The sequence below is a fragment of the Vipera berus genome, assembly GCF_964194415.1.
Source record: "Vipera berus genome assembly, chromosome: 5".
Lineage (NCBI taxonomy): Eukaryota > Metazoa > Chordata > Lepidosauria > Squamata > Viperidae > Vipera > Vipera berus.
Window position 1 is genome coordinate 78533426 of NC_138207.1, and position 27596 is coordinate 78561021.

General features: G+C 39.1%; 1 protein-coding gene across 2 annotated transcripts; it reads right to left on the minus strand.

The window, feature by feature from the left end:
- Positions 1 to 273: 273 nt before the first annotated feature.
- On the minus strand, positions 274 to 22343 carry MINPP1 (multiple inositol-polyphosphate phosphatase 1). Of its 2 annotated transcripts, none has more exons than XM_081328211.1 (5): positions 22216 to 22343; positions 18549 to 18746; positions 16698 to 16795; positions 16070 to 16203; positions 274 to 1980 (listed from the first exon to the last, which is right to left on the minus strand). In XM_081328211.1, exons 2-5 carry the CDS (start codon positions 18706 to 18708, stop codon positions 1584 to 1586), a joined length of 789 nt encoding a protein of 262 aa, XP_081184337.1. In that variant the 5' UTR covers positions 18709 to 18746; positions 22216 to 22343; the 3' UTR covers positions 274 to 1583. The 2 variants fall into 2 exon arrangements, with proteins under 2 accessions (XP_081184337.1, XP_081184338.1); XM_081328212.1 differs by lacking the exon at positions 22216 to 22343 and adding an exon at positions 17669 to 17792 and having other exon boundaries at positions 18549 to 18569.
- Between the last annotated feature and the right edge of the window lie 5253 nt (positions 22344 to 27596).

The window sequence follows — 27596 nt, forward strand, 5'->3', positions numbered from 1 at the left end:
CACAGTCTATCCACCTTGCTGTGTCATCTTCTTCTCTTTCTTTCCATCTTGATCAATAGAGCCATCATTGCAGAGTCATTTCCTTTAATTATTTTCATTAAAAACCTTACATCTAAAAGCAAGTTTAAAATCCCTTTCTTCAAAGTCTATTGTAAGGCATTTTCTAATTTAATCCATTTAATTCAGTTGCTTTTCTTAAGATGTATAAGCTGATTTAAAATTAACTCTAATCTGATTTCTGCTTAAACACGAACCCCTTGCTTTGGATGTCTGATTTTTATATATATATAAGGTAGCATCTGTTGTTCGCATATGATTCTTTAAAAGAAAGAATCTAAAAATATCTTCTTGATAAAATGAATCCAACATGCTAGCTGGGGAAATCTGGGAGTTGAAATCCACGCATTTTAAAGTTTTCAAGTTTGAAAAATACTGATTTACACAGTCAGAAGATATATCTTTTAAAGATTAATGAGAAATTTCACAAAAGCACCATATACAAGTTATACAAATCTTTGTAACTTGTAATATAACCCACCCCATAAATAGCAGTTGGCAGCTAACGGCCCTTGAACTGCAGGCAGTCTTAATAATTTCTATTTGTCCCCCTAAAATTATGAGACTGAACTGCAGATACAGAAGCAAAATGGCCTTCATTTCAAAAGTGTGAGATTGGATTTGGGGTTTGAACTGATGTTTCAGAGTTAGAATGGTAGACATTTATTTCCCAAAGGTCTCCACACTCCCATTCCCACTGTTTAAGCCCTCTCTTTCACACCCAAAACAGATTAAATTTCAGGCAATTTTTCAGGTTTTGAAAAGATCACCTGCTGTACAGAATGACTAAATCTTTTTTGGATCCTGAAAAAAATTCCACTAATTCTTCACCTTCAATATGAATACAGAAGAAGGCAATTGGAATAGTTAAATACCGAAACTGGAATGACCTTGGTCCAAATGCCAAGTTCACAAGCCTTCTTTTTCTGGTCCTAGAAGATGAACATTATTACTGGACAGAGTCTACCATTAAAAATAAATGACTGAATCATGGAATGGTCAGTTACCATTTTGCTGTCCAAATGCATGCTAAACCTCTGAAACGGGATACAGAGAAATAAATATGTAGACAATTCACATGGCTGCAAAATTCCCCTGAGATTGACAGGAATATGTAAAAGAACCTTGGAACTGAAAGTAAGAAATACTTGTTGAAATCCACCTTTTTTACAAGTTAGCATTCCAGCAACCATTTTTCATCATCATTAATCACAGCCAGTGCAATGGAGTAAGCTGAGTGCTGAACACCATGTCATTACTTTTCAATCATTCCTGATTTAGGAAAGGAAAGAGAGTTATTTTTCATGAAAAGAGCAGTTTGTTTCAAGATTTGGAAATATTCAGCATGCCTTTCTTCAGGCTCCAGGTCTGTTGCTATTTTTAGAAATTGCAAATATACATTTAAGGACTTTTTAAAACACTGCAGCATCTGCAACACACCAGTCTTAATAGCAAAAAACATTACCATTTGCCAAAAATATGCACACGCTGAAACACTGGTGATCTTTTTTTTTTACGATGTCTCCTTATAATGAATTAATGATAGTGCCATTTTTCTTGATACTGCACACTTTGGCAAACTCACAATTCTGAAGAAAACATTTGTAATGGTTTTTCAGTTTGGTGTACAAAGAAACGGTTTTCCCCGAGTACGTAAAGGGCAGGAGCTTCTCGTTCAGAAGAATCTGAACCTTATACTCATCTTTAGGAGATCTAGCTTGATCACAATGATAAAGCACAAATAACAAGTTGGCAGCATAAGGGACGATACGGCCACTACGGAACTTGCGTTTTGATTGACTGTGATAGTTGCTGGCATTAAGAGGCACTTTGTCTTTAAAATAGCCCATGAGTGCAAGAAGAGGCTGAAGAGTCTCTGCGTGTCCAAATTGGATGATGACTGGCGAAGAAATGGGTTTTGACCTAGAAAGTTGAAAAGTCAAGAAAGAAAGGATTAACTCAAACTTATCCAAGTTCGGATGAATATGAAACTACTGTTTTGTTACTGGGTGCTGTAGTGAAATCTGCTAGTAGAAAAACTAGATTTAATTATAGTGATTCAAAGCTAGGATAATCAATTTAGTTGGAAAAAGTCATGCTTTGATCAAATAATACATTTAAATAATGGTCACTTCCTCAAAATAGGGCTGATTTTTAAAACCCTACCCAAAATACCTAAAAAAACAAATGACAAAATCTCTAGTAGACTACAGAGGCCAGTTTCCTGAGCTGTTTGCAGAGTACCTGACCATTTCATTGGAGACACTGCCACAATCAAGGCAGTAACCAGCACACATTATTATTCTTCCCGCACCCCCATGCTATCCCAGTATTCATAGTTGCTAAGTCATGCTCTGCTTCTAATACTATATCAGAAAAATTCATGTGACTTGGTTAAAAGTCTGCTATGTATTTTCATAATCCTTATTTTCCCCAAAGAGATCCACTTACCTCTGCCCAGAAATCTATAGTGAGAATTATTCCCAATTCCCTTTTCTCTGACTATGGGATGCCCATGTTTTTCCCCCCTATTATTATAGTTAGTGACACAGTCAGCCAGATATTTAGATGGCATCTGACATTTTTATCCACTTGTCAAGTAATTCCCAAGGACCTGGAATAGGCAGATGTTTTTGTTTAATAACATTAAAGATAATGTCACAGAATGGAAGTTCTTCCATGTAAACCTGTCTCTTGCAATTGATTGGTGGTGATTTTGCCAATGCCAATAGTGTTCAAGTGGCCCTCCAGATGTTTTGGAATTCCATAGGGCATCTTGATTCCCCCAGTTTTCACTATTTATCCCCTACTGTTTGTAAGGGTGACACATTTGTCCAGTCCAAACTCCACTGCAGTATCTTGGCTGCATATATGGGAAGTGTTGAGCAGCAATTCTATTTCAGATAGTCTTTTTCACATAGCTTCAGTTCATATTGTTGTTATTATTTTAGCCTGCCTTTATAAAAGTATATTTTGGCCAGCTCAAGGTGGTGAATGAGTGGGCTAGGCTGAGAAGGAGTGACTGGCCCAAGTCACCCAACCTGCTTTCATGCTTAAAAGAAGCCTAGAACTCAGTGTCCTGTTTTCTTGCCCAGCATCTCAACCACTACACCAAACTGACTCTTTACATATTTGATTTTTAATTCCCTGTAAACCGCCCTGAGTCCTCAGGGAAAGGGCGGTATACAAATGCAACTAAATAAATAAATAAATAAATATCTCTAAAGGCTTGATAATATCTGCAGATAGAGCTTGTCCTTACTTTAAGAAATGCCTTAAGTCCTAGTTACATTCTTTTTATCCATTTATTTATAGGACTTATGTGGCTGCCTATCTCACATACAATGACTAGGCTGCTCACAGTCATTGCTAAGCACATTGGTTTGTGCTTAAATTGTAAGCCACCCTGAGTCTTCGGAGAAGGGCGGGATATAAATGGGATTTTTAAAAAAAATCCATAAAAACAAAGGTACCCTCCCAGCTAGGGTATCTTACGATATTTTTGTCTATGACTTCCTTTTATGTACTTCTATTTTTTTGTTCCATTAAATTATTGCATCCATTGTCCCTTGCTTCACCGCAAAATGCCTCTTTGAACATGCACATGAGAGCAAACATCGTTTTCCTTTAAATGCTTTTCAATATGCACTTTTTCTAGGGGTCTGCCACATTTAGCTAAGCTGAAAATTCATTCGTTAGTCCTTCCGTTAGTTTATAAATAATCTGCTCATGCAATCTTTTGAGTTTTGTGAGTCACTAAGATAAGGATGCAGTACAAAACAGATGATACAAAGCCTGTATGCTGCAAAGCACTACGGTGACAGTACAATATAAAATATTGTAAATACATACTTAAGTGAAATCTCACATTATTACGGCGAGCATATTTTCCAATCTGTAGTTCACTGCTATGACTAAAAGCCTATACGCTGAGCCCATTTTTTACATTCTGGGGGGTTTCTAAGTATATGGATAAGCCACAACCAAAGTGATTTTTTTTTAACAGCCTAATATGATGTGTGCGCTAGTACTTCGTTTAAAGTTTCTGAATACTCTGACAATATAGATTAGTGCACAGATTACTGAGATTTGTAGTGGATACAAATCAGAAACCGGCCTTAATCCTTCCTGTCCTGGTACTCTTTAAATGTGGTAGACTATGATTCTCTTTATCCAACCAAGCAGTCAAATCCCATCCAGACTGTTAGACGATGAGATCTGAAGGGCAGGGAAGTTTGGCTAGCACTAGATGTACTACCAAGGCTAGAGTTCGTAGCTTACTGTTCCCAAGCAAATCAGATAGTAAACTAGGAAGGCCTTGTTATGTGAGATTGATCCAATGAACTATCCAATTCAGATGATATATTAAAACAAATTATTTCTGGTCTCTGGACTCCTTGCTGCTCTCTGACTTGGATTGTTTGCTTAGGGTCGTTTCATTACTGACTAGGTGACATCATCAGTGCTAGAAAGCAAACCCCACAGTCAGTAGATGTTACCTAACTGAGTAATGAAACATCTGCAAGCAAACAACCAAGCTTCGAGAGCAGTAAGGACTCCACAGCTCAACCCTATATACAGTACTTCATATATTTCTGGTTTGCTTAGCTGCTCATATTAGTGGGAAAATTCAAATGGGAGCAAAGAGGATGTGTTCACAAGTCACAATATTCTGCAGAATTTCCATACTGAGCTAGCAAGTCCATAGTTTAATATTATAAGAGGAATGCTTTTAGTTATATGGGTTAATCTATATCATGTAAAAGGCAACAAAGTTCAGTTAATTGTTTGATTGCCACATTTGTAGTATATTGCTTTACAAACTCATTACACAGCATTACTAATATATTGATTTTGATATAAAATCAGGCTAGCACATTAGTCAAGAGATATATATCTGAAAGGGAAGGAAGGGTGAAGAACTTAGCATGACTCCACTAAGCCATAAAAAGTTTATTAGTGTTTGCTTAACACGCTATATGAATGAGCTAACTGTACTTTATGTAATAATCAATGACTAAACAAATATAGCGTGGCACAATTTTGTACTCAGCCAAATTCATTTGCAAGTTTTTGTAATTAAACCAATATTAGAGTATTAGTCTTCAGTCGGAATGAACTTAGTCCTGCCTTATTTCCTTCACTGAAAATGTAATTCCTCACAACTCTAATATTAAATTCTCACAATAATGATGACTAAGAGGATTTAGGATTTACTAAAATATTGATCAGTCTTATGCAGCAGAGGTACAATTAAGTAGTTTCCTGAAGTAATATAAATTAGCATGGATTCTTGAACAAATTATTAGAAACAGATACAATTTATTCTAGAAAAATAGAGTTCTCTAATAGCTTTCTGCACACTAAGCTGTCAATACAAATACATTTGTTCATTTTATGAAGGCAAAGGGTGATGTTTGATAATCCTGTTTGACCATAACAACGTAAGGGTCCCACCCACATAGGTCAACAAACTTTGATTGCTGTTCAAAAAAGATGTCTTTCTCAAAACCCCATGAACTCTTGACAAGATCTTTCCTTGGATCTATTATCTTGTTGTGTAACAGAACACGTTCACTTGCCCAAAAGGACATTAAGCAAAAAATATCTAATCAACCAATACAAAGTTTTTAGTTTAACTCCAACCTTTTCTTTGACCTGCACTTAAGGACAACTGGCAACTCATGGATAATGGGAGTTGCTTCCAGGGAACCAGAGAATGAGTGCCTGGATAGAGATATCCAATTTGAGCTAACAAACTGATTTTTTCTAATGATTAGGTTTGGCCCTTTTTCGTGTGTGAACCTGCAGAGCTACTGGGAATAAGAACTGACTTGAACTGTTAATTTTTTTACTCTGTTCCATCTCTTTTTTAAGGCAATTTTGGTATTTTTAGATCACTCTATGTACATAAATGGTAACTGAGCAACAAGAATGAGTTTTCCTTCCACATTATAAATCAGAAGATCATAAGCTTTCCCAACCGGCTGCCAAAGCCTTGGGTGTAATCCCTAGAAGCTCTTCAATAAGTACTGTTGCACTGTAAGGATTAATGTGACAGATAATGAAATTTAATTATTCAATACATGAAACCTAACTTTTATCTGAATACTGTCTTTATTATTTTTTTACAAATAACCCAAGGCGGCAAACCTGTTCAACACATGCCTCCTATTATCCCCACAAAACCACCCTGTGAGGTGAGTTGGGCTGAAAGTGTGTTACTGGCTCAATGTGAGTTAGTTGGTTTTCATGGCCAAGGTGGGGTTAAAATGCACTGTCTCCAGCTTTCTGGCTTGGTGCCTTAATCACTGTATAATTATATTTATCAGCTAAACTAAATCCAACTTAATTTTTGTCTGATTCTGCCTTCCTTTTGATGTCTGGCCCGCATCAAGGAAAAATTGCACAGAATCCAAAGCACAAACAGGAACGCTACTGAAATCAGTTGTTCTTGTCATTATTAATATTTTGGGACATTTTTTGCATTCCATTGGGGACAAAAGAAAGGTAACAATGTTGTAAGGGTAAAGAAGAACCCAATTGTATACCTAGCCATATCTGAGATTTTAATGCCGCCCTGGTGTTTAGAAATGCCTCTGTACAAACTCCCATCGTTTGTTACCAAATTTCATGCGTATAAGACTGTTTTACAGGTGGCTCTCAGTTAAAGACCACTCATTCAACAATTGTTCAAAATGTGATGGCACTGAATGAGTGGGACTTATGGCCAGTCCTAAGCGTGGGGCTCTTGGCAACCAGCCTGCTCTTATGATGGTCCAACACTCATGTCATCAATATTCACAACCCATCTGCTCACTTCCCACCAAGAAAGTCAAGGGAGAGAAGTTGGCAAGGAAGGCTGCACATCATTGTTGGTGGAGGTGTAGTTTTCTCCTAGCTGGAACACTAGCAGGGCAACCTAAGGTTGTCTGAAGTTATCTAAAGGTTAAATCATTGCAACTGGAGTTAAATTTGAAATAAAATTTTTAAATTTTATTATTTATATCATTATTAAAATCTAGTCCAGTTGCAACGATTCAACCTTCAGGCATCTCTGCCTGGATGATTGAGAATCTCCACTGATACTAGCAGGGTAAGCTACTAAGTATAAACAGGGAGCAAAGCACACAGACTAGCACTGATGACGTTACCTATTCAGGCAAAGAAATGTCTGTAAGCAAAGACCCAAGCTGAGAGAGTGTCAAGAACTCCATAGTTCAACTCTGAGCTACATGTATTGTTTTCTACCGAGACAGAATGTTGCTGGATACTAAACATTGTAAATAACATTTTTAATGAAGGGTTTTTACCAGGGAAGGAGATGTATGTTCCTAACATCCACATATGCCTGCCAGATTTCTTTCAAACACCTCCCAATCTGACTCTCTTTTGTGTTTCAAGCTGTCTGGTAGGAGACGCCATTCCCCAGTGACAGTCCCCCCCCACCCCCGGCAGATGGCTACACAGCTACCCTTATCCTTGAAAGGGGAAGTGTCCCCTCTCACTTGGAATCCGGAGGGAATAGAAGAGGAAGTCTTACATAAAAGACTCTGTTCCCTCCCCCCTTTTAACCACATTTACCAAGCTTAGGTGGTCTTGGAGTGTAAGAATAAAAGCATTTATTCTTATATTTCAAGAAGAGCAATGAAGGAAACATGTTAAGATACAGGTTAAGTGCACAAAGTACATCAGGTTGAAATCTGCATACGAAAGCTAGAAATCATTAAGCTGTAAACAGGCTGAGCAAAGAAATAAAGGTTTACAAGGGCAGGAAAGGGAGCAAAAGCTACTGAAGTGTCCAGTCAAACTTTCCTTAGCAGGTTTATCTTAACTCGTTCTGGTTCCAATAAAGGAGAATATTTGTAGCTCAGGGTTGAACTGAAGGCTCCTTGGTGCTTCCTGAGCTTGGTTGTTTTCTTGCAGACCTTTCATTACCCACACTAGGTAACTTCATCAGTGCTAGATACTGCTGGTTCTAGTTATCCCATCCTCAATTTCAGATCTAATGGATAAAAATATGCTCCCACAATCTTCTGTGTTCACCAGCTGATTATTGGAGACAACAAAACTTCTAACTTCTCCACATTAGTCTCTTGTTAGAAGAGGATGATGGTTTTAATAGTAGAATACTACAGAACACCCAGTGCCCCATGATCTGCTATAGTTTTAGTGATAGTCCTCAACTTACAAGCATAATTAAGCCCAAATTTTCTGATGCTAAGCGAGATAATTGAGTTCTGCCCCATTGTATGACCTTTCTTGCTACAGTTGTAAAATGAATCATTGCTGTTGTTCAGCCAGTAACAGGGCTGTAAAGTGAATCTGGCTTCCCCCCTGATTTTGCTTGTCTCAAAAGGGGATCACATGACCCTGGGGCACTGCAACCGTCATACATAGGAGCCAGTTGCCAAGCATCCAGAGTTTGCTTAGGTGACAAGGGGATGCTGCAGGTCGTAAGTCTGAAAAATGATTATATGTCACTTTTTTCAGTGTCATTGTAACTTCCAATTTTCACTAAACAAATGATTGTAGGTCGAGAACTACTTGTACTTGTTTATGTAATTGTTTTATGTCAGTAAGTACAATAAATAAAACCTCTTCCCTCTCTGCAAACACTACTAACTCTATTGATTTAAAGATCTTTTGGGTTATAGCAGGGCTCCTCAAACTTGGCCACTTTAAGACTTGTGGACTTCAACTCCCAGAATTCCCCAGCCAGCCTAAATTATACTTCATTCATCTGGGCCAGTTTCCATTCTGTATAAGTGCAGTTCATTTGGGCACCAAAATCCTCCATGTCATTCCTGCCAAAAACTATAAAAGGGGGGATTCCAATCCAGTATAATCATGCCTCAATAGTTCTGCAGGTAAATGTGACTACGCTTCAACAATTATAACATATTATATTTTGCTTATTTGTTAGATATATATCTTGCCTTTTCTCCAAGAACTCAAAGCGTCTTACATGGGGATCTCCCTTCATTTTATCCCCACAACAGGAAGCTGACATGGTGAGGAAAATTAGGCAGCATGACTAATTAATGACTAAGGTGGACATCTTGGTAGCATCTTCCTAGTATAGTAAGTTAATTCCGAGTGCGTTGGCGATGTCTATTTTGCTCTTCAGGTTCATGGTGACCTAACCCTAACCATAAGTGGAATTTCCCTCCAATTGGATTTTCCCATGTTTTTCAGCAGGAAACAAACGGCATACTAGAAAAGTCAGTGCCCTCCTAACCATACCTAAGCACTCCGAATTTGTTGGCGATGTCCATTTTGCTCTACAAGTTCACGGTGACCTAGCCCTAACCGGAATTTTCCTCTAACGGGATTTTCCCATGTATTTTATCAAGAAAAATAGATAGGGCAGCCTAGAAAAGTCACTGCCCTCCTAACCATACCCAAGAACTCCTCCCTTTGAAGGAAAATTCCACTTAGGGTTAGGGTTAGGTCACCATGAACTCATAGAGCAAAATGGACATCGCCAACAAACCTGGAGTGCTTGGGTATGATTAGAAGGGAACTGACTTTTCTAGGCTGCCCTATCTATGTTTCCTGGTAAAATACATGGGAGGAGTTATGGTTAGGTCATCATGAAGTCTTAGAGCAAAATGGACATCGCCAACAAACCTGGAGTGCTTGGGTATGGTTAGGAGGATACTGACTTTTCTAGGCTGCCCTATCTATGTTTCCTGATAAAATATACAGAAAAATCCTATCGGAGGAAAATTCCACTTAGGGTTAGGGTTAGGTCACCATGAACTCGTAGAGCAAAATGGACAACACTAACAAACCCAGGGTTCTTGAGTACGGTTAGGAGGGCACTGAGTTTTCTAGCCTGCCCTATCTATGTTTCCTGGTAAAATACATGGGAAAATCCCATTGGAGGAAAATTCCACTTAGGGTTAGGTCACCATGAACCTGTAGAGCAAAATGGACGTCACTAATAAACCCGGGATTCTTGAGTACGGTTAGGAGGGAACTGACTTTTCTAGCCTGCCCTATATATGTTTCCTGGTAAAATACATGGGAAATATAGGAGATGCTGGGACGCGGTGGCTCAGTGGGTTAGGACGCTGAACTTGTCGATCAGAAGGTCAGCAGTTTGGCGGGTTGAATCCAGAGTGCCGCGTAACAGAGTGAGTGCCTGTTACTCGTCCCAGCTTCTGCCAACCTAGCAGTTTGAAAGCACGTAAAAATGCAAGTAGAAAAATAGGGACCACTACGGTGGGAAGGTAACAGTGTTCCGTGCGCCTTTGGCATCTAGTCATGCCGGCCACATGACCACGGAGACGTCCTCGGACAAGCGCTGGCTCTTCGGCTTTGAAACGGAGATGAGCACCGGTCCCTAGAGTTGGAAACGACTAGCACACATGTGTGGGGGAACCTTTACCTTATAGAAGATGACTAGATGGAAACTAAGGGAGGGGTCAAATGTGCTATAAGTCATGAGTCCCTGTGCACCTACAAGAGATCTAAGTCCAGTCCACCTCAAATGCCTATCTTATCTCCCACTCATTTCCCTTAATGGCCAGTTGGTCAGATTCTTGTAGAGAGCTTAAGCTTGCAATAAATCTTTATACTCATTTGTACTGCCTGAATCTCCTGATTTCTTAGGCGCTTGAAAAGAAAATCCCATTGGGGGCAAAGACACTTAGAATTGGGGAATGAATTCATTCCCTAATGATTTAGAGTTCAAAATGGACATCACCAATGATTTCATTTATTCAATCAATCAATCAATCAGAACAGAGCTGGAAGGGACCTTGAAGGTCTTCTAGTCCAGCCCCCTGCTCAAGCAGGACAGCTTATACTATTTCAGACAAGTGACTGTCCAGTTTTTTCTTAAAAACACTCAGTGATAAACACTGGGTAAGAGTGACTATGTCACATTGGAATTCAATATAATGCAAACATAAGCAATAGAACATAATCCAGCCACTGTCTTTAAGTTTTAAAAGAGCCAATTTTAAAAAAGTGAGAGCCTAAGAAAAATTCCATGGGTGAAAATCCTAAAGGGGAAAACAAGAGGCATGGGAAAGTCTGAAAAATATGATCACAAAAGCCCAGTCCAGCACAATATAACTGAAAAAGAAAAACAAGAAATCCAAGAAAAAACCAGCATGGTTGTAGAAAGATCCCTCTGATAAACTGAAAGGCAAAAAGGACAAGTACAAAAAAATGGAAAGAAGGACACATAACTAAAGCAGAGTATCAGCAGATAGCCCGAATCTGCAAAGATAACGTCAGGAAAGCAAAGGCTCAAAATGAACAAGACTTGCAACAAAAGTCAAAGATAATTAAAAAAAAGTTTCTTTCAACATATAAATAACATGAAAAAAGTCAAGGAAACCGTAGGTCCTCATAAGAGACAAGATGGCAAGGAAGTAACAGGCCGTGGAGAGAAAAGAGCCTCATGTCAATACCTGGGAAGATACTGAAAAAGATACTGAAAAAGAGATCTGCGAACATCTAGAAACAAAGTTATAACTAGAAGCCTACATGGGTTTGCTAAAAATAGATCATGCCAAGCCAATCTTATTTCATTCTTTGACAAAGTGACTAAATTAGTAGACCAGCAAAATGCTGTGGACATAGTATACTTAAACTTCAGCATGGCATTCAACAAAGTATACCACAACCTACTTCTTGGTAAGCTAGAAAAATATGGGATAGACAGCATCACCACCAGATGGATTTGTAACTGGCTAACAAACCATACTGAATGTGTCATCCTCAATGGTACTACATTTACATGGAGGAAAGTAAGCAGTGAGGTACCAAAAGGTTCTGTCTTAGGTCCAATACTCTTCAATATCTTCATAAATGGTTTAGGTGAGGGGATTGAAGGGGAACTCATCAAATTTGCAGATGACACTAAGCTGGCAGGAATAGCCAACACCCCAGAAGACAAGCACAGGATCCAAAAAGATCCTGACAAACTTGAACAATGGGCCTTATACAACAATATGAAATTTAATGTAAAGAAAAGCAAGGTTTTACACTTAGGTAGGAAAAACAAAGTTTTAAGTATAGGCTAGGAGAAATCTGACTTAAAAACAGTAACTGTGAGAGGGATCTTGGAGCCCTAGTGGACAATCACAATATGAGCCAGCAGTGTGCAGCAGCAGCCAAAGAAGGTAATGCAAATCCTTGGTTGTATAAACAGAGGCATAGAATCAAAATCATGTAAAGTATTAGTACCACTTTATAAAGCTTTAGTAAGGCCACACCCAGAACACTGCATCCAGTTTTGGTCACCACATTACAAAAAAGATGTTGAGACTTTGGAAAAAGTGCAGAGAAGAGCAATAAGATGATTAAAGGCCTGGAAGCTAAAACCTATGACAAACGGTTGCAGAATTTGGGCTTGGCTAGTCTAGAGAAAAGAAGAACTAGGGGTGACCTGATAGCAATGTTCCAATATCTAAAAGGCTGCCACAAAGAGGAGGGGGTCAAATTATTTTCCAAAGCACCAGAGGGCAGGACAAGAAACAATGGATGGAAACTAATCAAGAAGAGAAGCAAATTGGAATTAAGGAGAAACTTCCTAACATTGAGGACAATTAACCAGTGGGACAACTTGCTGACAGAAGTTGTGGGTTTTTAAGAAAAGACTGGACAGCCACTTATCTAAAATGGTATAAAGGTAAAGGTAAAGGTTCCCCCGCACATGCGTGCTAGTCGTTTCCGACTCTAGGGGCCGGTGCTCATCTCCGTTTCAAAGCTGAAGAGCCAGCGCTTGTCCGAGGACGTCTCCGTGGTCATGTGGCCGGCATGACTAGACGCCAAAGGCGCACGGAACGCTGTTACCCTTCCCACCGTAGCGGTCCCTATTTTTCTACTTGCATTTTTACGTGCTTTCGAACTGCTAGGTTGGCAGAAGCTGGGACAAGTAACAGGCGCTCACTCTGTTATGCGGCACTCGGGATTCGACCCACCAAACTGCCAACCATCTGATCGACAAGCTCAGCGTCCTAACCCACTGAGCCACCGCGTCCCTTTTAAAATGGTATAGGGCAGTGCTTTTCAACCTGTGGTAAGCATACCACTGATGGTACTTTGGCACCTGGTAGGTGGTGTGCGTATGACGGGTTGAAAAACACTGTAAAAAAAAGTGTAAAAAAAATGTAAAAGTGTAGCAGGGGGATGAGCTGAAGAGGCAGCAGCGCTGCACAGGCCTGTGGGACAGTCAGCTGGAGCTGCCGTGTTGCTGGGGCTCTGCTGAGTGACCAGGATTGGCACGGGGCTCTAGCTGATTGGCGTTTCCAGGAGCAGCGTGCAGCTTGGGAGAGGAGTTAGCTGGAGTTGCACCAAAGAGAAAAAGAGGAGGGGGAAGAGAGGAGAGGATATAAAAGGAGGAGATTTTGATAGGAAAGGGAGAGAAAAAAAGGATGAAGAGGATGGAGAAAGAGAGACGTAGGAGCGGCTTCCTTGAGCCAAGCAGAGGGAGAGAGGGGATAGAGCAGTGCAAAGATTAATGTCAGAGAAACAGGCACAAGTTTCCCATTAAGTGTGTGGTAAGTGGGTGTACAGATAGTCCTCAACTTACGACCACAATTGAGCCCAAAATTTATGTTGCTAAGTGAGAAATATGTTTTGAGTTTTGTCCCATTTTATATCTTTTCTTGCCACATTTGTTAAGTGAATCACTGCAGTTGTTAAATTAGTAACACTGTTGTTAAGTGAATCTGGCTTCCCCATTGACTTTTCTTGTCAGAAGGTTGCAAAAGGGGATCACATGATCCTGAAACATTGCAACCATCATAAATATGAATCAGTTGCCAAGCATCCAAATGTAAGTCACGTGACCCTGGGGATGCTGCAATGGTCATAAGTGTGAAAAATGGTCATAAGTCACTTTTTTCAGTGCCATTGTAAGAGTCACTAAGCCAGCTCACCCTGCCATGCAGTACAACCTTGTCTTGAACACGAGCTGGGCGATGGTCACCCCAGTGTCCTAATCACGTGAGCCACCAGGCTCCCTCATCTGCTAGGACAGGGGTGTCAAAATGCTGGCCCGCGGGCTGGATGCGTCATGCAAAAGCTGCGCCCACCCCATTGCCGGCAATGGCAAAACTGTCACGATACGTTGCGCGACGTCACGTGACGTCGGGAGTTTGACATGTGTGCGCTAGGATGATCAAATACAATAGGACACAGGGGATCTAGACCCTAAATCAATGCTTAAGTGATTTTTTGTAGGTAAAGCTCCCTTTATCTCCTAAAATACATTTGAAATAGTCTATCTGGTTAGGGGAAACATCAGTCTCCTTGGGAATGAACATGTTCACCGGGGAATAAGAATTCACTCACTTCTGCTTAGGCGGAAAAGTGTCCTTAGGAAAGCTCATCAATGAAGGAAAAACAAAAGGATGTGGCATTTTACTCTTAGTTTCATCTGTGTAGTTGAAATATTGCTTGATTTTTAATTGAATAGGATTGGGGTTAAAGTCATATTCCTTTGTATGTTCTCTGTATCTGCCAACTAGCTGGCTGCTTCCTGCCTCTCTGCTGGGGGAATATCCCTGCTATAGTGTCAGCAAAGCAGATTTTGAGCATTTTCTCAGTGGGATGCCATTGAAACAACAGAAAATCAGCATTAGACTTGATCCATTATTTCTTTCTTACCTATCACCATCTTGACTTTGTAAGTTACACATTCTAAGTCACTCAACCCAATTGTGCTTTATCCTACTTTATGGAAAAGGCCCTAATTACCTAATCCTTTCCTAACTCAGACTTTTATTTGTTCAGAAATATAAAGAAATGGACACACTGAAATACATAACCTAAGGCAGTACTATTAAAATATATGCTAAAATCTTGTATTTACACTGCCATCCAGTGTTAGGAAATATAACATCATGTGTTGAAAAACAAAATAGCTGTGGAACAGTGAGTACACAACTCCTATCTGTAACTCCAGCCTCGAATGGTTTTAATATAAACTGAGACCAACACAAATACAGCATTCCTAATCATAATTAGAAGGCTGGGAGTATATTGGTTTCCTATTATTTTTTTTTATTTTAGATCATAACATTCATTTCAAAGACTTCTGCTCTGGTAATATACATTAAATAAAAAATAATAGGAAACTTTAAAAACCTCCATTCTAAAAATGTAATTAATTGTAAATACTTGTAAATTATATCCACTATGTTTTATACTGTCCTATGATTCAAGGTCCTGCTTTTATTGATCTTCTCTGTTTATTTAGGATCAAGTGCCTACTGAAGAGATGGCTAGCACAAAGATTGATCCATCGATCCATCCACCCGCTGTTGACCATAACATGTAGTATTAGTTTTAGACCACTAGCAGCATTATTTCCAGAGGGTGTTCATGTAAGAATACATGAATTTTAAATATACCAAATAATATTTGAAGTAGGCATAACAGCTATTGTTCAATGGCACAATGTTATGTCCTGGTTAATTACACAGCAAAGTATTTTAGGCAAATCTTAGGAACCCAAAGTATTTTTATTTTTTTGCGACCAACATATTATTATTTGTGCCTGAAAATAAGAAGATATTCTGTAATAAGGAAGCCATCCAGTGGTAGTATTTACAATTGGGGTATTTACTGATATCTTGATTTGGATCCATGGCATTTTTACCTTCGAAGAAACAAATTACGAGTGATGAGTAAATACCATGAGGCAAAAACACCCATGAGTAGTCCTTATAAGTACCTATTATTGATCAATTGATCTGTTATGTACATTTTGAAAAGCGAACAGAGTAAGGAATTGGAGCCCCCTATTTGCCTAGGGAAATTGTTATAATACTTTTTAAAAAACTGTATCTTAGATTATGGCTTATTCAGCAAAAAACATTTCATACTTTTATTTTTAAAAGCTCTAAAATGCTTTAAAACATTGGCTAGAAATACTAGATACAAACATATTCAAGTGGTCAGAGCCAATTTATTACTATCAATCAGCCAATCTATTATTGCCAATTATCAGTCCCAAATAGTGTCCCCTCCCCTTCAAAAATACCTTTTACTCTCTGAAACTGCCTTGTCCAAATTTTCGAAGATATCCTGGAAAAGTACACAGCTGGACTGACTGTTGATATTATACCCATAGGCTCTCTTCCAGTACTGTTTGAGATCATTCAGATACTCAAGTACCTAGAAATAAATATTAAACATTCTGTTGTAGTAAAAAATGCCAGTTTAGATGCGGTATTCTGGTATTTCACATTAAATGGCTTAGAGATAATACAGGTAGTCCTCAACTTACAACAGTTCATTTAGTGACCATTTGAAGTTACAACATCACTGAAAAAAGTGACTTATGACCAATTTTCACACAACCATTGCAGCATCCCTATGGTTATATGATCAAAATTCAGACACTTGGCAACTGTCACGTTTACGACGGTTGCAGTGTCCCGGGGTCATGTGATCACCTTTTGCAACCTTCTGACAAGCAAAATAAATGGGGAAGCCAGATTCACTTAATAACCTTGTTACTAACTTAAAAACCGCAGTCATTCACTTAACAACTGTGATAAGAAAGGTCGTAAAATGGGGCAAAAGTCACTTAACAAATATCTCACTTAACAGAAATTTTGGGCTCAATTGTGACCATAAGTCGAGGACTACCTGTAGTGGACACTTACCTTGGCATCTTCTTTGTTGAACAGTGAACACCAGGGGGAGCTAATGTTTTTTATACTTAGTCCAAAGGAGCATGTAAAAAATGCCACTTGTAACAAATCTGCAGGGGGGAAAAAAAGGAACAATAGGATAGCAATAGTATCTCTGTTTTTAAGATACTTATTAAAAAATGGCAAGATGAAAAAAACCACTTCAAAAAAGGAGAAAACATTTCTTTACAATAGTACCATATTATTGAAGAAAAATGGAAACTGAAACAATAATCCAGGAATAGAGCTCTATGTACAGAGAAACAACGTGGTGGAACACAAAAGAACCACAAGTTGTCACTTCTTTTCCCAGACAACTTGAAATTCCACTGAATATATAGTGCCATATAAAATGTATTGGTATAAAATATAAAGGACAAATTGGCAGTTGTTTACTATAAATTTATCTATATTATTCATAAATGATATGCAGATGCGTGTTAAGGATTTGCAGTGAACTTGATTAGTATAAGCAAAAACAGAATTTTTATTAATACATATTTTCTGGAGATGCTTGCAAACCTGGTTCAAATGCTTGTCCATTTAAGCTGCAAAGTGAAACTTAAATACATTATGTTTTCTACATTCTCATACGTAGGCAGATACTAACATACTATACAAAATAAGGGTGCCTACTATACAGGACAACATAATTATTTACCTACTTTTGTACTTACTGTATTCTTTATCATTCATGATATTCTAATTAAAAAAGCCCTCTGCTTATGTAACTCCATGCTGTTACTCTGATGAGTTTTAATATTTTTCTTCTGTTCGGGTTTTTGAAAAGTCAGTGATCGTAATATCTGTAGTGTGCATTTACACAAATCTTACCACAAGAAAATATAAACAATGATTGATGGCAAGGATACTATTAGTTAGTAGCTACTCAGCTTACTAGCGGTAGATGTTCTACAGCAGTTACATGTTGGGGATTGTATTACCTGAGCTTTGCATGAAAATTGCTGATAGTTTACTTCCTTTCTGTCCTCCACACTTGATCATACAAAGCCTTTCCAGTAGTAAACAGTGGGACTCAGTGGTAAACATCTGTCTCCTCTCTCCAGGCTACCACATAAACATGAATCAAGTTTCAGTTTTTACTATTGGTGGCAAATGTACAGGTAGTCCTTGATTTATGTCCATTCATTTAACAGCCATTCGAAGTTACGACAGTGTTGAAAAAAGCAATTTACAGGCAGTCCTCATAGTTACAACAACTGTAGCCAGTGCTTTTTTTGTAAAAGAAAAAGGTGCCGGAACTCACACATGTCATACAACCTGCCTTGCCTAACCTACAAAGTTCCATCCAAAAAAAGGTGCCGGAACTCCGTTCTGAGCGTTCTATGAGAAAAAAAGCCCTGACTGTAGCCGTCCCTATGGTCACATGATCAAAATTTGGGGGCTTGGCAACTGGTGTGCATTTACAATGGTTGCTGCATCCTAGGATCACATGATCATCTCTTGTGACCTGTCTAGGAGGCTTCTGACAAGCAAAGTCAATCAGAAAAGCTGTACACATTTCATGACCATGGTGATTTGCTTAACAATGGTGGCAGAAAAGGTCGTAAAATTGGGTACAACTCAATGACCGCATCGTTAGTGATGGAAGTTCTGTATCAATTGTGGTCTAAGTAAAGGACTACCTTTGTGCACCTGAGACGAAATGCCCACAACCAGTGCCAGGACACTTTGGCACTGAAGAGGTTCAAATTCAAGTGATATTTTAACATGTTTAACATTTCACGTCCATCTGATCTTTATAATAACTGAAGACAGGTAGCAAACACAATAAGCTTCAAGAGTTCAAAGACTGAGTATTACCTGCATTTAGGTCTTCCGCTGGTAGACACAAAGTATGTGTGGTTTTATTCACTATCTTCATCATCTCAGGGCTTTCCTTAAAAGCATCAACCTCATATAATGCTGTATCGTTGTCTTCAACGTCTCTTACAAATTTTTCACAATGATCAAAAAATCTCATCAATTTGTCATTGATTTCAAATGTTTCTGTCAAGGTAACTGAAAAATAAATGAAGTAATGTTAGCAATTCCTTTATTTCACGTACTATCATTAAGTTATCACATTGCTGTTATAGCTACTAGTGTACACTTAAAATAATTAATTACATTAAATCACTTATTTAAATGATGAAGATTTCACTAAAATTGAAAGCTTTTTCAGCATCACTGGGTATCGCACAAATAGTATATGTCCACTTACATGCAATGGTATCATGTCAATTTAATATGCAATATTAACAGATGCACATGGACCTCAATAGGCATCTGGTGAAAACAAAGAAGCCATAACTCAATTCAAGATTTTAATTTTCCATGCAAGATCAGGGGAACTGAAAGCTAGTAATGATTTGTTGCAACTATTGTAAGTGGCATCTTAGTCTGCCCATTGGTATTAACTGACGGATCACTGTAAGTGGTTGACTATTCCATAATACTTTGATGCAAAATGATACTTAACAGTTGCCTATGACTGTTATTGAAGATACCCTACTTACTATTACTTGGTTTAAATAAGACCTTCAATGAGTCTTGACCTCCAAAACAATCCTTCCTCCATATTATCTTATGAAATTGTTTGTTCGAGAAAAACAATAAAGTACTTGAAAGGATGGGGATCAGATATTTTATATTGGGGGTATAATAAATTTGAGGGGTTCACTCACCTATCTTATGTCATTGTGTGATCATTTAGTACAGGTAGCCCTAAAGTTACGATCACTTATTCAATGGCTGTTCAGAGTTACAACAGCACTGAACGAAGGGGACCAGTCCTCAAGAGTTGTAGCCATCATTGTGTCCTTGCAGACCTGTGATCATGATCTGGGTGCTCAATCCTGGCTTACAATTATGTTGTGGTGAGCCATGATCACATGATTGTAATTTCAGACATTCTCAGCCAATGGAGTCAATGGGGAAGCCAGCAAAAAGTTGGAAGTTCCAGGCCCAAAGACCGGATGATAGGTCTTTTATGGCTTGGAAAGGGAGAGCAACAGGCAGCTGCTTGAAACTACTGGCCAAAAGGAATGTGACCAGAAGTGGCAACAGCAGTAGGTCCAGCTGACCAAGCACCAGGCTGACTCCACTGAAGAACTGATTGGATGGAACAACGCCCTAACATGGTAACTAGACCTTGGATGTGATGGTGCTGGCCCCTCCTCTATCCAGAAGTCCAGATAGCTTGGTACTGTCCAATTTGAGCCAAGTGTCAGATCAAAAAAGGACCATTTCAGACTGTGATCTTGGATTGGACAACCTTGTAATTGCATGGTAAATGTGGCCACGGAGCTAGCTGCTTGTACTATTTGCAGTGGTGGGCTCCGGGAACTAGCTATACTTCTACAACTGATACTTTTCAGTAGGCTTTGTATAGACATTCTGCGACCTTCAGACCTGCAGGGCTTCAGACAGGGCTAGGTAACTGCAATCATCAATTCCACACTTTGTGACAACTTTACAGGACATTTTGCAAAGGTGCAAAAGATGTTTTTTAATCTCAATACAGCAGCCAGTTATATAACTTCAAGTTGCAATGCTTTATGGAGATGAAGGTAAGTGTTATGATTTCCTTGCTTCTAATGTCTTTAGAGCAGGGGTCTCCAAACTTGGCTGCTTTAAGACTTGTGGACTTCAACTCCCAGAATTCCTCAGCCAGCATGGCTGGCTGAGGAATTCTGGGAATTGAAGTCCACAAGTCTTAAAGCAGCCAAGTTTGGAGACCCCTGTCTTAGAGTACCGTTTCTGATTATTTGCATTGCCATGGTGAGTGAATGGGTACACAAAGTTGAACTATTCTTACACACATTCATAACTCAATCTGTAAGTTTTAGGCAAAACAGTGGTATCCTGTGGAGCATATTTAAGGAACACTAGTTGTTAATACATTAGCCACTTTCACTTTTAATTAGGCAGTCCTTGATTTAGGAGCATTCATTTAGCTACTGTTCTGAAGTTTTCATGGTGCTGAAAAAAGGCACTTATAACTGGTCTTCACACATATGACTACTGCAGCATCTCCCACAGTCATGTGATAAAAATCCAGGTGCTTGACAAATGGCTTGTATTTACAATGATTGTAGCATCCCAGAGTCAGGTAATTGCCATTTATGACCTTCCCAGCTGGTTTCTGACAAGCAAACTCAATAGGGGAAGATTAAGATTTCTTTAATGATTCAGTAATGACCATGGTGATTTGCATAACAACCAAGGCAAAGAGGCCGCAAGATCAGGCCTGAGTCAGTAAATGATGGCCTTGCTCAGTCATGGAAATTCCAATCCCAATATTGTGGTCATAAGTCAAGGACTATCTGTAATTTTGAATTAATTTTAATTACTGTTTGGTGAAGCTACCTTTGCTGGGAAAAAGGGACTATTGTTAGTCATCTCTCAATCTGGCCTGGTTTATCCCCAGCTTTTGCCATGTGCAAATACATGAGGAACAACGCAGAGATTATAATCTTTTTGCTGATGTTTCTGATACTTTCAAAGCACAGCAGAAAATGAGAGATTGGCCTAAAATACAGTAACCTGCCAAATTGGTGAAGAAATAACAATATACCATTTAGATATAGACGGTAACATTTTGTAGCTAGGGAATCCCACTCTCAAAATGCTGACATTGCCATTGTTTCCCAAAATGGGTAGCTGTTTGCTATTTTCTTTTCCAAATACGTCAAAGTAAATAGATCAAAGACATGCCACCACAAGTGAAGATGCTGGAACAGAGTTTATATCTCTTCCAGTTCCATCCCAACCCAAAACACAGAATCATAAAGATGGAAAGGATAATTTAGTCCAATGTTTTTCAAACTTGGCATGTTGGCTGGGGAATTCTAGGAATTGAAGTACCGGTACACACATTTTAAAGTTGCCAAGTTTGAAAAACTTGATTACAGCCAACAATAGGCAGTAACTTTAAAATAGACGTGACAGATGATTAGTCTGCCCTTGTTTGAACAAATTAATGAAAGGGAACCCATTATCTCCCTTGAAAATTGGTTTTACTGTTGAATGCTTTGAGATGTTTCTTAATATTTAGCTGAAATCTGCCTTCTCGCAACTTAAGACCATTACTAGGCTCCAGAACAACAGAAAACAAATCTTAACCTTCTAAGTCAGGGGTGTTCAAACTTGGCCCTTTTATGACTTGTGGCTTCAACTCCCAGAATTCCTCAGCCAGGCACGCTGGCTGAGGAATTTTGGGAGTTGAAGTCCACAAGTCATAAAAGGGTCAAGTTTGAAGACCCCTGTTCTAAGTGATAACACTTCATGACTTGACTAAAAATGTTACGGTACCTCGCTACACTTGTCTTTTTTAAAGGGTAAATATATTTGTATTCTCTCTTCAGAGAACTTCTTTTCAAGTCACCCAATCATTCTTCCCCACTGCTCTAAGAATAGGTCACAGTACTATCAGGTTGAGGTCTAACCAGCGCAGATTATATTGGAATTACTGTTTCCTGAGACTTACTTCAAGTCGGGAAGTTTGGACTAGCCAGTTTGTTTTAGCATTTAAGGCATCAGGCTAGAAACCAGGAGACTGTGAGTTCTAATCCTGCCTTTGGCATGAAAGTTGCCAGGGTGACTTTGGGCCAGTTGCTTTCTCTCTCAGTCCAACCCACCTCACAGGGTTGCTGTAGTGGAGAAAACAGGAGGAAAAAAGAATACTAGGTATGGTTGCCATCTTGAATTATTTATAAAAATATGATAAAAGTGACTAAAAAATCCATATAAATACTTCCAATTGATGCCATCTCACACTGCTCACTCATATTTGTGTGACCATCTACAATTCTGAGATCATAACTATTAGGAATGCTTGATAGGTTGTATGGTATTTACAATTTCCACATAATAAAACTAAACCACATTTAAGCCAAGGTGAATCAGGCTACTTTTTCCATTTGCTGGCTACAGCTTTCAACATGAAAAAATACTATGAGCAGTTTAGAAAATTAGATACTTGCGCAAATGCATTTTTCCCAATCTACACCTGAATATTATTTCAACACCTACTCAGTAATACCTTTCATGACTATAATTATTACTTGCATAAAATTTAATAAGAATATATGAAAATAAACACAAGCCTCATTTAATCCTCTCCTCTCTAGATCTTGTTAACAGGACAAAATAAACAGAAAGTGAATATATATAAAAATGCTTTAGTTTTCTTTTGTTTTCTGTTCCCAAATAGCCAGATAATTCCCTTCATGGACAATTTCATTTTGAAACTGTAATGCAAACTGCAAAAACTCTTTAAGTTTTCTGTGCTCTTCTTTTATAATTTTGAGTATTCTTTCTCTTGGTTTTTCTATTTAGTTCATTAAAAAAGATTTTTTTAAAAAAAAAAATGTGATTAATTTACTCAAATAAATTAGGAAGTACTTTATGATTCAAAAATTGTTCTTGAGTAAGCAAGCAAGCAAGCAAGCAATTAAATAAAATAGAATTTGGTTTTGCTATTTTGGCTTCTCTATTTTGATTTATATATTGGATTTATAGCCCCCAGCATAACATTTCTCCATAAAATAACCTTGTGAGGTATATAGTCCGACTGATGACAGTCAATGATAATTTGAAGTTACAAAGGACTTCCCCATATCTATTTATGACCCAGTTCCGAACTTCCAATGGTCATACAATCATATCTGAGGGTTTGACAACCAGCTTGTGTTTACAACCTTTTGCAACATCCTCCGGTCATGTGACGGCAATTCTTGGCTTTTTTTTTTTTTGGCCAGGAACCGGTATTTACTTCTGGTTTCTGGCAAAAAAGAGGTCGATAAAACAAAAGGTTGCAAAAAGTTTATAAAATTGGGTGTGTTCATGTAATCCCAAACTCAAATGCAGTCATAATTTAAGGACTACCTGCATTGGGGCACAAGAGAATTACTAGCTCTAAGCCACCCATGAGAATGTACAACTGAGAGTAGACTAGATCTGGGACTCCCTGTTCCAGGTCAACATTTAACTACTATACCCCACCGGCATTTGCTGCAAATGTCACCCCAGCTTCCAAAGCTATGAAGTGTAATGTAAGGAGGTTAGAAAAATCAACATTCTGCTGGCTGGAGATTGCATTTAATATTGTGGGTGGCTGAGAGTCATGGTGAGTGGGTGATGATCCAATGCAAATGGAGCCAGAATTTTTTCTCTCCTCCCTCCCCCTAAGCTTTCAAGGTAATTCAGGGCACGTTTCTACATTATATTGGCCTATTTCAGAAGCTACACTGCAGATTTCTGTTTTGTTTGTTTTACAGGAAATCATACCACAAGTGTTCGGAAAGCAATGGTCAAAGGTGGAAGATCTGAGGGTCATCAGAACAAACCAACTCCATCTAATCTAACTTTTTCTCTCAGCACTAGGTAGCTTCAAATGAGAAGGTAGATAATGTTTCTATGACAGAACAGTTTGGATTATGGAGCCCGCATTTAGCTAGAACAGGGGTCAGCAACCTGAAACAGTGAAACAGCCACTTGGAACCGGTTCCCTCACAAAAGGAAAAACTGGGAGCCGCAAAAAATGTGTGCACATGTGTGTACATGTGCGCATGCGCAGAACAAGGTTTGACTGAAGAGTGGAGCCAAGGCGAGATATGCACCTACCCTGCATATTTGAATTGATTGGTTGAACTTTTTTAGTCCCACTTTTTTTTTTTGGACTGCACATGGCAGAGGACTGGGAGCCGCAGGAGACGGCTGAAAGAGCCGCATCTGGCTCCGGAGCCGCGGGTTGCAGACCTGTGAGCTAGAATAATATTTTTAAACTGTGCAGCTAGAGGGCAAATGTATAGCCTGCAGGGAGTATAAATACAAAAGAACTAATTCAGTGGTTCCTAAGTTAATAGCATATTCACCGCATTAACTTAAGAGGTACTCAAAGATACTTCTTCTTTCTTAAAAGAAAGAGATGGCAATTAAAAAAGGATCCATATGGAAAGCATGAAGAGGAGGAGCACCACATAGACATAAAGACCAACCCCAAATCGGGATTTAGAAAGCAATATGAAAGCAGCAGAGACTGCCCCTCACAATAAAGGTAGTCCTCAACTTAGTTTGTTTAGCGACCATTTAAAGTTACATTGGCACTGAAAAAGTGACTTATGACCATTTTTCACACTTATGAGTATTGCAGCATCTTCAATGTCATGTGATCAAAATTCAGATGTTTGGCAACTGGTTTAGATTTATGATGGTTGCAGTGTCCCGGGGTCATGTGATCACCATTTATGACCTTCTGGTAAGCAAAGTCAATTTAAATATAAATTTATAAATTTAGGGCAGTGATAGGCTGGCTCAACAGAGACTTATTGAACTTCTATGTGGCAGGGCAACCACATCGAAAGATATGTTTTGGTATGCTGCACTCCAGCTTTTTGACAGCATTTTCGCATGCCGTCACCGAGGAACTGCTTTCAGCTCCCAGTCCTGTGCAGCTGAAGCCCAGCCTGGCCCAGTAACCAAACCAGGCATGTCTCATCATCATCAGGAACAAATAAACAAAAAAAACACAAAAAAGGTGAAGGTGAGCTAGGACAAAGATAAAGAGGTAGGCAGGTGAGGGCAGTTGGAGTTAGCCCTTTATCTTACTGAGGGTGAGGGCTGGGAGGTACCCAGCCAGAATGGGTTGGCTTGGATGCTCGCTTAAAAATCCACGATTTTTGATTAATAACTGCAACAGGGAGAGCCAGGATTACGGTCTTAAAGCAATCATGTGACATCTTATTTTTAGTGATGACATTACTTTAGGGACTAAAATTCCAGTATCTAGAAGCTGGAGTTCAGCATGCCAAAACAGAGGTCCCCAACCTTTGGGGCATCAGGGACCAGTTACGTGGAGAAAGGTTTTTCTGCGGACCGAACGGGCCGTGGTTTTGTGTGCTGCCTGCATCCTATGGATGGGATTTTCCTTGTTTGTGCAGCCCGGTACTGGTCCACGGACCGGGGGTTGGGGATCCCTGTGCCAAAATACCCCTTTGGATGTGGTTGCCCTGGCGTACACAAATTCAGTAAGTCTCTGTTGAGCCAGCCTATCACTTCCCTAAATGATAATTCAAATGACTGAAAAGTAAAGGACTATCTTTTGATTTGCTTGCGAAATCCAGCCAGAATTGAAATGTTCTGAAAATTGCTCAGCAACCAAGGAGTAACAGTGCTTTTAATTACAATCAGAAGAGAAGTGTAAACAATGATTACTATCTTGCCCAATAGTTGTTCAGTTATTTCTATCTTGGTCTTTTTCCCCTCACATACACTAAAATGACACCAGCGAAGCCCACTGGGGGAATGGAGGGATCTCCAACAAATCCTGAACCCCGGGAACTAAAATCTATACCCGTTTACTGACTGCAATTACTTCCAGATGAAGGGATTTTGGGGATCAAGGAGTATTTAAAAATTAAAGGCCTGGAGACTAAAACATATGAAGAATGGTTGCAGGATTTGGGTTTGGCTAGTCTAGAGAAAAGAAGGACTAGGAGTGATATGATAGCGAGCAGCACTCCAGTATTTGAGAGGTTGCCACAAAGAGGAGGGAGTAACTTATTTACCAAAGCACCTGAGGGCAGGACATGAAACAATGGATGGAAACTAATCAAGGAGAGAAGCAACCTGGAACTAAGGAGAAACTTCCTAACAGTGAGGACAAACAATCAATGGAACAGCTTGCCCTCAGAAGGTGTAGGTGCTTCATCACTGGAGGTTTTTAAGAAGTGACTGGACAGTCACTCGTCTGAAATGATACAGGGTTGGACCAGAAGACCTCCAAGGTTCCTTCCAGTTCTATTCTGATTGATTGATCGATAACTTTTTTTCTACCTGCTCCATTATCCATACTCCTTCTTCCAGGCTGGCTGAGTGACATGGGAGAGATAGTCTCTAGCCTCTCTGACCTGCATACGATAAAAGCAAAAGCCCCCCCCCCCCCAACTCCAGCCTGTACTCCAGCTTCTGGAAAAATCATCTTTTCAGGTCTATGGTATTTTTAAGAACTACAGTATTGTAGTTCCGCCTCGCCCCCAGCGGAGCTGAATTATAACTTCAAGGAAAATACGTGCAGAAAAAGTATCTGTACTGGAAACAACGATGGACCGTAAAACATAGAATTTTAAAGGGGCAAGGGAGCGTTTCATGAAACAATTCGCAATGTAAAAGAGGGAGGGAAAGTATTTTACGAAATAACGTGCAATTTAAGGGGGAGGAAAGGTGGGTTTTTCTTTTTTTATAAAAGTTTTTATTGAATTTTATAAGGTTAGGGAGGGGATATAACCAGGGTAGGGATTAGGGTTTAGGGTGGGGTTAGGGTCAGGATTGGGGTGGGAACACGGTTGGGAACAACATACGGGTTGCCCCCCCAATAACATTTTCAAGCTTTAGCAAACAGACTATTGTCTGGGTACATATGTTCAATTAATGCTAATTAATATAACAGTAAATAACTATAATGTATATGCTAAATGATAATCATAAACAGTATCAGTTTATTTTATTTTAATCCCATTTATATCCCGCCCTTCTCCGAAGACTCAGGGCGGCTTACAATCTAAAGCACAATGTGCTTAGCAATAAAGTTAGTCAATACATAACATTCTCCTTACTAATATATATTCAAAGTAACATATCACATTCATTTTTCGCGAGTTCGCTTCCCTAAACTTTGGTAAAATTTATCCCATGCTTTAAAATAAATCGAATCCTCTTTCTCTTTAATCTCTTAAGGTTATTCCGTCCATTTCTGCGCACTCTAAAGTTTTCTTGATTAAGATCTCTTCAGTTGGTAGGTTTTCATTTTTCCAGTGTTGGACAAAATGCTATTCTCGCTACTGTCAATACATGCAATATTGAGATACT

Bases quoted from the DNA above. Each gene is read 5' to 3' on its own strand.
- MINPP1 (XM_081328211.1), bottom strand. From the start codon at position 18,708: ATGAGATTTTTTGATCATTGTGAAAAATTTGTAAGAGACGTTGAAGAC. The intron at 16,796-18,548 runs GTAATACTCAGT...TCCCCCCTGCAG, and splicing joins AGCGGAAGACCTAAATGCAG to ATTTGTTACAAGTGGCATTT. The intron at 1,981-16,069 runs GTATTTTTGAAG...TCAACTTTCTAG, and splicing joins GCAGTTTCAGAGAGTAAAAG to GTCAAAACCCATTTCTTCGC.